General features: G+C 32.5%; 3 protein-coding genes across 7 annotated transcripts in view; 2 read left to right on the forward strand and 1 right to left on the reverse strand.

Annotated features, from left to right (window-relative positions):
• LOC106107416 (protein prune homolog 2) overlaps positions 1-1,951 on the reverse strand; it is a 9,424-nt gene extending 7,473 nt beyond the window's left edge. Inside the window, exons 1-2 of one of the 2 annotated variants that reach the window (XM_013288264.1) lie at positions 1,890-1,940; positions 986-1,815 (exon numbers count right to left, since the gene is read on the reverse strand). In XM_013288264.1, coding sequence (XP_013143718.1) covers positions 986-1,570 — 585 coding nt within the window. In that variant the 5' untranslated portion in view covers positions 1,571-1,815; positions 1,890-1,940. Of the gene's footprint in view, positions 1-985 lie in introns of both variants that reach the window. The other variant, XM_013288265.1, reaches the window with a different exon arrangement.
• A 1,757-nt stretch (positions 1,952-3,708) lies between these two features.
• Positions 3,709-7,183, forward strand: LOC106107056. 4 transcript variants are annotated; one of them, XM_013287741.1, is made up of 7 exons: positions 3,709-3,798; positions 4,194-4,283; positions 4,518-4,644; positions 4,965-5,032; positions 5,352-5,451; positions 6,186-6,322; positions 6,758-7,183. In XM_013287741.1, the coding sequence occupies exons 2-7, from the start codon at positions 4,214-4,216 to the stop codon at positions 7,003-7,005; spliced, it is 750 nt and encodes a 249-aa protein (XP_013143195.1). In that variant the 5' UTR covers positions 3,709-3,798; positions 4,194-4,213; the 3' UTR covers positions 7,006-7,183. The 4 variants fall into 4 exon arrangements, with proteins under 4 accessions (XP_013143195.1, XP_013143196.1, XP_013143197.1 ...); XM_013287742.1 differs by lacking the exon at positions 3,709-3,798 and having other exon boundaries at positions 4,111-4,283; positions 6,186-6,313; XM_013287743.1 differs by lacking the exon at positions 3,709-3,798 and having other exon boundaries at positions 4,112-4,283; positions 6,739-6,859.
• Positions 7,184-8,884: 1,701 nt separating this feature from the next.
• LOC106106941 (F-box/LRR-repeat protein 20) overlaps positions 8,885-13,000 on the forward strand; it is a 7,576-nt gene continuing 3,460 nt past the window's right edge. Inside the window, exons 1-8 of the mRNA XM_013287600.1 lie at positions 8,885-9,090; positions 10,109-10,222; positions 10,474-10,557; positions 10,786-10,893; positions 11,126-11,223; positions 11,362-11,428; positions 11,840-11,942; positions 12,425-12,633. Coding sequence (XP_013143054.1) covers positions 9,061-9,090; positions 10,109-10,222; positions 10,474-10,557; positions 10,786-10,893; positions 11,126-11,223; positions 11,362-11,428; positions 11,840-11,942; positions 12,425-12,633 — 813 coding nt within the window. The 5' untranslated portion in view covers positions 8,885-9,060. The remainder of the gene's footprint in view (positions 9,091-10,108; positions 10,223-10,473; positions 10,558-10,785; positions 10,894-11,125; positions 11,224-11,361; positions 11,429-11,839; positions 11,943-12,424; positions 12,634-13,000) is intronic.

The following is a 13,000-nucleotide window of genomic DNA, read 5'->3' on the forward strand; positions in this document are numbered from 1 at the left end:
TTTTGTTATGTCTAATTGTATCTTTAATTCATTTATTCACAAAAATGTAATACAATGGCATACATATTATCATTGCTTTAACTATTTCATTACTTAGTAAACCTTACTAAAGACCATAATTGCCCAACACACTAGAAAAGCAAGCTGTAGCATAAAAATCATTATAATCAGAATGACATTTACCATTGTTAATATAAAACATGTTTTAAGAAATAACTTGTTTTATACTGATAACATCCTTTTTAAACACACATATTTCCCTATAATGGTATTACAATTAGTTCTTAATCAGAGGTAAATAATGATGTCTATTACATACATTACTTTTCAGGTCACTATTTTTTTTCAATACAAACATTTTTATGGATGGATGGATGTTTGTTACTTTGTATGTTCTAAATAGCTTGACAGAACTAAGTGAAATTTATCACAAATGCCAAACATAGTATGAGGTCTTCAGACAGGAGGTTCCAGTAAGTTAAAATAATAAATGAAGGGAAACATCTTCCTTATTGCCCAATAACAAATAACAAAAGGGAATGGCGCCATGAACAGCTACTCATTGTCGATCAGATTAAAGAATAAGAAAAAAAATTCAATTAAAAAAACTGTATCAATAAATGTATCAAAATGCATAAGACTCCCAACTAATATACATCTCCTTGTTAACCTTTACAATTACATTTATAATTATACTAGCTCTCGCCCTTAACTTTATCCGCATGGAATTAAAAAATAAAGAGTGAGTAGTCAATGCATTCTTCCAAGCTATCCTCTATGCCTATGCCAAATTTCATAGAGATCTGTTTAGTCGTTTAGGCTACGACTCTAACAAACATCCATCCATCTAAACTTTCGCATTTATATTATTAGTTAGATTAAGTGAGATATATAAAAAGTCTTATAAGAAAATAATATACTGGATTAATAAACAGACAAACTATTTTTTTAAATACAATCATATAATATTAACTACATAACATACCGCTGAAAACTCCTCCGGATGACTTATATTTACAGGTCCACTTTGAGACTTTGGTGTACTTTGACTAGATATTATTTTATTCCTTTCTTTAATGTATTTAATTATGGCACTATCATTTTCTCCATCAGGCACTTTTTGATTACTTTTAGGTGTCAACATTTTGTGAGGTGTCACATTTTTGGAGACTTTTAGTCCTTCTGTTTTATTCAGATCTTCAATTCTGGCCACATCTGGTTGTATCACATTCAAAGACTCACTAAGAAGTTTATTGTCGGTTGAAACAAAATTCTCTGAGTAGTAGAGATTGTTTTTTGATGTATTCATTTGTAGACTATAGAATTCATATCCGTTTGTCGGATTTTGTATTCTTTCATCATCTATGCTAGATAAACTTAAATCTTTTTCATCTGCAGTTTTGTTTGCCTTCTTTGGTATTAAATCTGGATAGTTTTCTTCTGGACTACCCAATGTCATGAGTGGATGATTTGTTGTTAGAGTAAGTTTACTGTTTAACCTAGGTGGACTTATACCAAGATGTTTAGGCCTTGGACTCTCAGATGGTGTACTAAAAGTAAACTTAGACATTTTCAACACTAACCGAAAACACAACTTTTATTATTAAAATATCACCAACCTTCCTTTTATCATAACACTATTTATTTAAGAAATTTGTAAACTAGATAATACAATAACTACTTAGCATTTGAAGAAAATATGCTGAATGCAGAGTTAGAAACAAAAATCATTGGGTATGTTTACTAAAAAACAGCGCGACATTTTTAAAAATAAGGTAGAAGCAAAATAAACTGCACTTGTTCGAGTAACTGAAACTAACCAAATAACTTATTTAACATAATATTTAAAGGCGATTCTTTAAAATATTTTTTGTAAAGACATAGCTTACAATGGCAAGTTAACGACAGCGGCGTTTGATTTTGATTTGTTTGATTGACGTAACGCAATCGCTCGCCATTGTACAACAGCTGCGTTCTGTTCCCACGATTTTGCTTATGAAAGTATAATTTTTGCTTTTAATTAAATTCGTTTAAAATGTTATCCTTAATACATTGTTTGACTTCCAAAATGGTTAAATTAATACGAAATAGTGTATCATGAATTATTTAATATTAAAATCTAAACAGAACTGTTCACCGTCCATTTATACGTGTATAAGTGGAGCGTCTGTTTGTAATATCAAAAGAAAAATTCCAGATTTCGGGAGGATGTTTTTGCGTTTCTGATATCGAAAATCGCATTAATTTTTTTTCTCTCTCTGTCCGCAACCCACGTTTGTTTCGAGTAATCTCCGAAACGGCTGTGACGATTTTAACCGGAATTTCACTGAAGGGTAGCTGACATAGACGGGCATATTATAGGCTACTGTTTTATCTTAATATTTCGTGGACTAAGTAGCGGGCAATAGCTAGAATTAAATAATTAGAATGAAATAAAAACATTAATAAGTTATTTATTACAATCTTTATTGCTATACATGCTGCGACCGGGTTAATTACCAAAAAATAACTATAGAATAAAATATCGAAAGGGGTACCCTACAACATTGGGTAATCTTATAAATTCACCCTTTCTTCCCAGCCAGCAACCCTATGTGCTGGTGGGGTCTCCTTTCTTATTTTTTTTATTTTGCACTTCGCTCTTTTATCGATATGTTCGTCTGAAGTAACTAAAGATCAATATTGATATATGCGAAAACGTTATGTACTGTGAATCCACATATGAAGTTGTAAGAAACCGAAGTGCTGTTTTATTCTAGATACCTAGTTAGCATTAGTTTTTTTTCTAATAACCATAATTCCTATGGTATCAAGATCTTTCATGCAGCCTTTTGGAACCATATTAACTTTGCTCAGTGATCCGTCGATAGCCTATTCTTTTACAGCTTTACACTAGAGTTTCCTAGCCTTTTTTCTTGTCAAAATTCAAGTTACTTTTGGATTCTGGGGCTACTTTCCTTCTACCCTCGTCGAGTCTTCCGTGAACTCTAGGGGGTCCGCTGAATCACTGCTTTACAAAAAAGTACTAAGGAGATATGATGTTATGTATGTACAACTAAATACAAACCATATGGCTATTCAGCTTATAAGAAAAATGATGTCCTACCCAACGTTTAGAACACAATTTTAAACATTAATAAGCCCACCTCCGACATCAGGCCCTCGTAGCAAATCTTGCAATAGTATAAATTAATCAGTAAACTAAATAAAATTACAAACCTGGAGCAATAAACATTTATGACATAAACTAACGTCCGTATGTTTATTTAAATTTAAAAAAAAAAACAAAAGTGAGTAGCCTATGTGTTCTTATCCTCTACATCTATACCAAATTTCAGCAGTTTAGGCTACAAACACTAACAAACATCCATCCATCCATCCATCTAAGCTGTCGCATTTATAAAATTAGTAAGATTAAGGTGACGACATATTCGAGTCATTTTTATCACGATACGGAAAACTATAGAAAATGCATCTAGTTAAATAGATGCTGTAGGTTGCTTAATTAATTAACTTACCTAAATCGGAAAACGATACGTTAAAATTACTAATCCTCCGCTGAACTAAAAAGCAAAACAAGTAAATTGAATTGTAACTTTTTTTTCAAGCCGATTGAAACATGTTACGTAAAACTTAACAATCGACCTTACGACTGCATACAGCCGCATTTCTTGGAATATACATTTTGATTTCAAAACAATTCGCCATTGGCCACTTGTTGGTTTATTCCTTTATTATCAGCCTCAGTGATCAAACGGTAGGATTTAATTATTTTTTAAAAGTTATCGGATAAAATAGGTATGTTTTTAATAATATTTTATATTTTTGTAAATTGTTTATTCATTGATTGTTAAGCTTGTGGATTGTTTAATAAACCCTAATGTTTTATTTCGTAAAGCATTGATTCAGTGTCAATTTGTAATACAATATAAGATTTGAAAGATTAAAAATAGCTTACTGTTTTACCTATAACACTTCATTTGTTTAGATCTACTCAGGAAGCGTGTAAAAGATTCACATAACATTTCAGTTTCCTTTTACAACTTCTGGTGTCGCTTTTCTTATGTTTTCTAAATACTGTCTGCCTTAAAATAGTATTTTAGGCCGCGGAAGAGCGTTATAATTCAGTTGGTGTTTGATTTTTCGAACGGACATCAACGTCTTCACTCTAATATATATTTTTTTAATTCTAGGTTTTATTCTTTTTTTAAAAATGCAATTTTTTGCATTAATATACTTAACGTATTTAATAGTACCAGGAATACACACCGAAGACGTCAGTTGTAAGTAAAAAATATTTTATTTTATATTTTTTTTAATTAATACTAATTTCTGTACTAAAATACTAAATACTACTAACTTCTGTGTGTGTTATACCTATATTTATGTAATTTTAATGTAACGGGGAGCCTAAAACGCTAAAACAACGTGTCAATAGAATTCTGTGTTGCATAAGATTACTGTCAGTCGTACCCGTTTCTTTTTTTTAAATTAATCACTAGTAACTATTTTAACAGATCAAGCGTGTGTTGACAAGTATTCTAGAAAAGGCTACCAGCCCTGGCAGGAATGGTCCGATCATTACACATGTCATCGCTACAGATGTGAAATTAGAGACGGGAAATATTTCATTGCAGCTGTTGGGTAATATTCACTTAATTATTCATTGTTTTAAGCGTATTCATGGCATAAGTAGAAACAGTGATTGAATTTCAGAAACAAGTAATTTGAGTAGCGAAATTGTGCTTAAAATAGATCGATGTAATGTATCCGCAAGTTAATTTCTTGTGTAATTTCAACATAAAAAAATATGAACATTGTTTTTTCGAAATTCGAAACACGTAGGAAAATTAAATCTCTGCCCACTTTTTTTAATTTAAGAACAATCGGTTCTCAAACTGTGTAATAATTTAATATAGTTTTTTCTTTTATGAGAAATAGCTCAATGTTTTTAAACTTTTTAGGTGCCGAAAACCGAAAATTCCAGAAAATGCTTTAGAATGTCATGAGTACATTGAAGATGAAAACGTTGGTATGTTTACAGTTTTTAATTATTTACACCTCTACATATATAATTGTAAACTGACGTTTATAAAATAGCATAGGTATTATCAGTATTTCTATCGTTAGATCGTTGAGGAAGCCCAAAACGAAAATTTGAGTATCCGAACCTATTGTTTAAGGCCTTTTTCCACTAAGGTAGTAGTCGCGCGACTTTATCCGCGCTTTATTATATGGCAAAATGAAAATTTGTTTTTTATGAATTTCCTTACAGAAGACAGGAGTGTATTATATAAGAGTAAGGGTAGCGAAGATACGAGATATTTTTTCATAGAAAGTTAAATTTTCAGAGTTCCCAACGTGTTGCGCGAGATTGCGATGTGTTGTTGAAGTAAATGGCGAGAGAATAGTCCAGACCAGAGGACAGCCAGGGGAACTGTTCCCTGACAAGTGAGTGCGACAAACCACTTTAGGATATGTTGGCTTTAAATCTATTTAAAGAACTAAGTGTTAAAATCAAGTGCTCTAATTCAACGGAATCGAGACACGACAATAATAACACAAAAACATTCTTGTACAAATGATATCTAAAGCAGCAGTGTTACTTCAATAGGGATGTGGACTCATGTATCGTATACAAATTATGTTTTACACATTAGTTTTAAATTAAATACAATCTAATAAAACTGAGTTATTTCTTACCCATTATTAAGTGACTGTGAACTTCCGATCAGTGCGCGATCGCGTCGCAGTCGTGAACGGTGAAGGTAGTTTGGAGGCGTGCACCGCGCGGTTAGCTATTTAAAAGTCACAGTGCAACAAGAGTTTATTAACGTGCTATGGGACAACACGACAATATGAACGTATTGCGACGTTGACGGCAACTGAAGGCGTTTTAGTAGGAGTTTTATAATTATTTCTCTCAACGTATCTTCTGCCTATCAGATTGAACTATAACAATAGAACATATTTCAAAAACCAGTCTACATCTCTAATTCTGATTGCACTTCACAGTAACGATTTAATAGACGTACTTTGGGTCATAAAGCAGACTTTAAAATTCCACCTGTTATATCTATTTACCTGTTTTAAAAACCAAATTTCCATTGCACGTTTTTCGGTTGATAATAACTTTTTATTGTATCTGTGAGTTGTGGATATGTGCAAATGTAATAAATTTGCAGACCTTGGAAGGGCCAACAGAACGAGCCTAACCCGGCGGTGGTGGGCATGGGCAGCATTCAGCAGAACACGGTGGGCGGCGAGGCACAAACGCAGTCCGCGCCGGGAATATTCAACAGCAGAGGCGCAGGCAAGCAAAGTACGGTGTTATTGACCATTGAGGGAATTGATTATTTTATTAAAAAAAACAATTTATCGATTCGATTCAATGGGTAATAATATCTTAATTTAATATGTGTTTTTTTTGTAGCTTAATTGCCGATTCTATGGCCTTAACCCACTTATGGGATTGGCGCACGGGGTTTTATAAAAATTCATTTTTACGGTCGGCCGCATACCCGTCACCAATCCTGCTTAGGAGGGTCATCTCATGGCTTAATATCAATTGATTATTTCTCTATATTATAGCAAAATTATTTCACTGTAGAGCACAAAAGTTTGACAAGCACATGTAAAGCTTTTATAGTTTTGCCATATAAATTGTATAGAACTGCTTATTTTTTTTTAAGTTTATATATCGAGAAATAGTTTAACATTGATATTTTATTAATTTAGCCAACGATATTCCCGACAGCGGATGGCAACGATATTAACGGACGTCGCTTCGTGGACCCCTACCCCAGTCAGCAGATGCAAGAAAACCCACGAAGGAAGAGGTCGACCGTGTACCCGATATTTGATAAAAATATGGTACGGGAATCAAACGCGTACCAACCTCATCAAGTTAAATTACACGGGTATTCCGCAGAGAAATACACCTCGTATTTCACGAATAATATAAAAAGTCTAGCTAACTCGAAACATCATTTCAATCAAAATTAATATGGTTTTCTTTAATATTGTCCTAGAAGACAGGCGATATCAAGGAATAATTTTGACTATATAATATACGACTAACCAGGACATATCGGATTGTAATTTCTCTTGTATCATTGTTATTGCTTAATGAACTTTGTTACTTTTGATAAAAACTAATTAATATAATTTGTTTGTTCTAGAATTTTGTATTTTTATTTTACAACTGAATTACCCTATATATCAGTAAGATAGATTGGTGACATCGATAAGGAATACGAAATGAGGAGCACCAACGAGCAATTTGCATAGATGTATGCAGCTGTACTAAAAGACAAAGGGTTACCAGAGTCCTGAAAATGAACCTGTAATCTAGGGTGCGAGTGAGACATACGACATCATCTTCTGCCAATCCTTATCACAATCTATGTAAGGTTTTTGTTCTTGAGATCGATCTATTAAGCAAACCATCCGATCCTTCCTACGCCTACGGAAGACGGATTTATCGAAGTAGGTTACCGATGAATCCCTCCTCCTTCATATTAAAAGTTCGCAATGAAAACTCAGGGCTAGGTAGCACAAATGCTTGAAACATATCTGGTAATTGAGAGCATAAAGGTAATCAGGTATATATGTAGAAACAGTAAAGGTAAACTTTTTTATACGAGAAGGGGGCAAACGAGCGGCGGAAATACAGATGTGGTCAACGATGCCTATGGACATCCGCAACACCAGGAACTACAGATGCGTTGTCGGAGTTTGAGAAAAACGAGCTTGGCTAAGTATCTTTTTTAGTCTACGTACCCAATCTTTTCGGTCACAAAGACATCTTGGTTTATCGTTCTGAATTAACAGTATTAGTAGTATTATTTTATAAAGTAAGCGTATACTTACATAAATAAAATAATACAGTACCTTTATGCACCTGTAAAAATATCTTGCATGTGAGTAAAATCAATACAATGACATTCTAAACATGTAAGGAATCTCCACGCAGAGGACATGTTATTGTTTTGACTATACGCAGGTCGACTATTTCTCTTACTTTCTCGGTGCATATTTTAAAAATACGAAATGTTAAACATATCATCAGCTACTCGCTAATATGTTATTGAACAAGAAAAGAACATTGGTTAATATACAAATGGCATGTCTAAAATTATTTAACATCTCGTTTCCAAAGTTGGCACTTAATACATAATGTAATTAGAACAGCTAGACTAACATTGTTGATATAAGATAGAACGCATGTTTTAGACTTGAGTGTCCGGGATGCCATTGAAGCTTTGGATATTGAAGTTGTAGACTCCAGGTGACTGGTTTTTATCTGATAGATGGATTGCAAAAAATCTAAAATAAGAAATACGAAACAATTTGATTTTACAACTGTGGATAAGACAAGGGCGGATCCAGCTTTGGCGCCAGGGGTGGGTCACATAGTCGTGGTCAAGTCAAGAGCTTGACAAAATATGTAAATGTATTTTGTCAAGCTCCTGACCAACCACTACAGTGGGGGTCATAACCCCAATGACCTCCCTCTTGGATCCGCCGTTGGGATAAGATTAACTTAATATTATTTAATTATCTCATATTAATTACTGTGGTGATATTCTTTGCTGCATACTGTTTTTTAACATGTTCTTGATTTGAACTTTACATAATAGATGGCGCTACATTAAACATGTTACTGACACTTTTGACATGTGTCAGTTGATGTCGGATGCATTCAAAACTGTGAACAAGGACAAGGTGAAGAATTTGAATTTATGACGAGATAAAATTGAGATTTAACTAAAGGTTACATTCGTCGTTAAAAGTTAAATAAACTACTATTATTAAATTTATATTTGTAACATTTCATACGATCTGTGAAATTAAATATTAATTCGATAAAATAAAAGTTTCCGAATGTACCTGAAATATGCGAATGTCGGATCGGCCATTGTAATTGAACTCAAAGAAAACTCTGAATTTTATTAAGCCGTCCGCTTTCGTGTCACGTAGTGTTGGTGTCTTTTAATTTTTAGAGCCAGTGTATCAATAAAAATCTACACTGTGGCTAAGGTGACACCATACCCGAGTATGTCTTATTCCGGAAGGAATAAATTTGAGGTAAGTCTAATTGATTTTCTGATTTGTTTGTTTTCGTTTTGATTAAAACAGCTGACACCGAAGTGCGCTACACGAACCAAGGGCCTACTGCGAGAACAAAGAAGTTTCATTTTAATTCTACTGAATAATTCTTCCATTTACTTGGAATTTATTGCTACAACTAAAGAATTTTAGATAAATAATTTGCAAAGCGAGAATGGTAAATATTACTACGAATCTATTTTTAAAGTTTTGCTTGTATTAATCTTTCCCGGTATCCAAAGTACAGCGCTTTATGTTTATAGCGTTTCCATACGTTTTAATGTTTATTTAAAACATTTTTGCTGTAGAATGCCTAAGTACGCGTTATTTCTTTGTTACTTAGTGTATTGACCTCAGTTTAAACGTGCGACCAACTCGCTTAATGTCTAATACCGTTACGTAGATCTGAAAATCTTAATGAGCGCCTCTAAATTACCTTTTTGTTAAATTGTATTTGATTAATCGTTTAAAATTAATTTAACGTAAAATTTTAATTCATAATTATTACAAATCTAAGATTTTTATTTTACTAATGCCTTTTTGATATTATTAAAAACATTGTTTTGATTAAACAAATTTGTTTGTTTATTTTCTACATGTCTTGTTAAATATTTCTGTGATTTTGAATATTTTTTCTGTTAACATCATTGACTTTAAAAAGTTAAATTGATACCAAATTATGTGAAAATATCATTATCAGCAGCAGAGGCACTACAGCAGCAGGTGCGCCTGCGCAGTAAACTTCTCCATCTTTGTCTATTTAGGGCCTTTTGCTTCCAGCCCTTGACACTGATATTCTTAAGACAAATATGTTCAGATATTATGTGGTAATGTGGTTGCCACAATAACAGTACATAGTAACAGTAGCATTAAGCATATTTTGTGATTTAAGTAAGTTGCAGAATCCAATATTGTACTGTTTGTTCACCCCTAACTTGATCCCACCAGTAGGATAATTTGAGCTGACAACATATTTCCAATAGTGTGTTATTTACAGATAGCTAGATTTTCCGTTGAAGATGAGAATCATATTAACAGAAAACTGCCAAAGGAGTTACTGCTCAGGATACTGTCATACCTGGATGTGGTATCACTCTGCCGCTGCGCTCAGGTAACTTTGAACATTATTTACAAATACTTTTATCAGAATAAAATCACAATAAAGTTGTTATTGTCACTTCTTATCAGTTAATTATATATTATAGATAAAAGAATAATATTTGTTTTTATTTGTCTTCCTCAAAGTGTTTTTTTTACATGATTTTTTTATTAACAAATTCTTGAGTATTAGCATATTAATATAATGTAATCAAATCTTCTTTTTATTGTTTAGTGTAATCTATTTCTTTTCTTATACTATAGGTATCAAAACTATGGAATATTCTTGCATTAGATGGTTCCAACTGGCAGAGGATAGATTTATTTGACTTCCAAAGAGATGTGGAGGTAAATGAACACACTTTATATCCTATTTATGCATGTTTTTAATTAATTTATCTTTAAAAGACATTTTTACAGTAGGTTTCGTATCATCGACCGTATAAATTAACGACCATATTACGTATCAACGTAATATGGTCGTTAATTGATCACTAGAGTTTCACTAAGGGATTATTTTACTTTTACTTAATGACTTTCAGTATGACATTTGGGACTTGAGAATTATTTTTTTAGGGTCCAGTGATTGAAAACATATCTCGAAGATGTGGTGGTTTTCTCCGGCAGCTATCATTACGAGGATGCGAAAGTATTGCGGATGGCTCTATGAAGACACTTGCACAGGTACTAGACAGAGAACACATTTGTATTATAATATTTTTATTGTCTTTTCAAAGTTAATGTAAAGGATGGTATATTCATTTATAGAGTTTAAAAAATAAATAAATATATAGAGTGTCTGTTAATTGTGTATCGAAAAAAAGAATCATTATTAATTACAACATATTCTGATAAATACAATAAATTAGGTGGTCAAGTGGAAACCAGCACTGTACAGGTGTTTTTATTTTTTCAGTCCTGTCCAAACATAGAAGATTTAAATCTGAACAAATGCAAGAAATTGTCAGATCAAACTTGTCAAGCTTTAGGCAGGAGGTGTAGTAAATTACAAAGGTAAATTTATCATTAGAAAAAACACTTTTTTTTGGATAAATTTAATTTAAGAATATGAGTTGTTCTGTAATTTTCTGATAAATATTTATTTATTGTTGTAAATTTCATATCATTTTAAACTGTAAATTTTCGTTACAGAATCAACCTTGATTCCTGTCCGAGTATAACAGATATATCTTTAAAAGCGCTTTCAGATGGTTGTCCTGTAAGTCAACTTTAGATTAAATACCAAAAAACACTAATATCCCTTTGTAATTATAAACATATTTGATTTGAATGTATTTATCAACATAAAACAAGTATAAAGGGAGGGCCTTAGTGCCCTCATTGTGATTGTCAAAACAACTTAAAAAAATTTAACACCTATGTGACTATGGCCATATTTTTTTTCAATAAATTACCTTTTGACTGAACTATCACACATCTGTTGTGCGAAACTCGATTATTTCGCAGCAAATACAACTGTTTAGTTGCCCAACTAAAAATGGAGTAGTGTGCGCACTTATATAAACTCATAGGAATTAAAGCATGGCAAAACAGTTGTGCGATAGTTTAGTCAAAAGAGTGCGCGCACTTTTGATTTGACACATGTACTATTATATTTAATTTTTTGCAGTTATTGACCCATGTGAATGTGTCATGGTGTCAATCAATAACAGACAATGGTGTGGAGGCATTGGCCCATGGCTGTCCTAAACTGAAAAGCTTCATTTGTAGAGGTAAGTTATCTTAAACATATCCAGGTAAACGGTAAAAAATATAAAAGAATTGTTCCCTCCATTTTTTATCTTATATAATTGTGTAGTTTTTTTTTTATATGGTTACATTTTGCATGATAGGCGACGCCAAAGCGGGACAGTGCCCACTAGATGGCATACTCGTCAGCCCATGGTCTAACAATTACAATTAACTAGCTGTTGCTCGCGACATCGTCCGCGTGAAATTTATAAATTTGTAAAAAAACATAGCTTATGTTAATTACAGATTAATTACCTTTCTAATGTTAAAAAACTTTTTTAATTCAGCCCAGTAGTTTTTATGTGATTCGAATATATACAAAAATACAACTCATTCCTCTTTATAATATTAGTACCAAGTACCTATAGATTTTTTTTTAAATAGTTTTATTTATTATTTTTATTATTTACTTTTTTTTTATTATTCTACAAGTTTTGATTGTCATGATATTGTATGTTTGCAGGCTGCAAGAATGTAAACGACAAGGCGGTGTCGAGCCTGGCCACTCACTGTCCTGACTTGGAAGCTCTAAATATACAGGGCTGTGATGTAAGTTTTATTCATGCTTTTTACCTATTAAAACAGCTGTGTGCATGCAATATTTTTTTTCATATAGAATTCTATACTAATATATATGGAACCGTAAACACACACTTCTTAGTTATGAAGGATGTCAGCAATCACAGAATATTCGTGAATAATTATTTTTTTTTATTCAAATGCCCTAGAGTTACAACACGCTTTAGGATACATATTTTCTCGATATTAAACTTAAGGGGTAAATAAGTTTGTATAAACTATCTTGTGGGAAAGGGACAAAAACTACCATGCTACCAATAGCAGTAAAGAAGCAAGGTTGCCATGGTTACTCAAACAATTTGTAGAATTAGTTGTTATTGAAGCGTTTGCACTTTGATTAATTTGGATTTGATTTATTCATTGTAATGGTCCAAATTTGCGCCGTTATGAAGTTTATTTACAGTCGTTTATTTCATATTTTCTTTAGTATGAATGTATATGGTACAATGGCGGATCTAGG

Source organism: Papilio polytes, unplaced genomic scaffold, assembly GCF_000836215.1.
Source record: "Papilio polytes unplaced genomic scaffold, Ppol_1.0 DF822067.1, whole genome shotgun sequence".
Taxonomy (NCBI): domain Eukaryota; kingdom Metazoa; phylum Arthropoda; class Insecta; order Lepidoptera; family Papilionidae; genus Papilio; species Papilio polytes.

Excerpts from the sequence above, each read along its gene's own strand:
- LOC106107056 (XM_013287741.1), top strand. The coding sequence starts at position 4,214 with ATGCAATTTTTTGCATTAATATACTTAACGTATTTAATAGTACCAGGA. Across the intron at positions 4,645-4,964 it reads TATTTCATTGCAGCTGTTGG|GTGCCGAAAACCGAAAATTC; the intron begins GTAATATTCACT and ends TAAACTTTTTAG. Across the intron at positions 5,033-5,351 it reads CATTGAAGATGAAAACGTTG|AGTTCCCAACGTGTTGCGCG; the intron begins GTATGTTTACAG and ends TTAAATTTTCAG.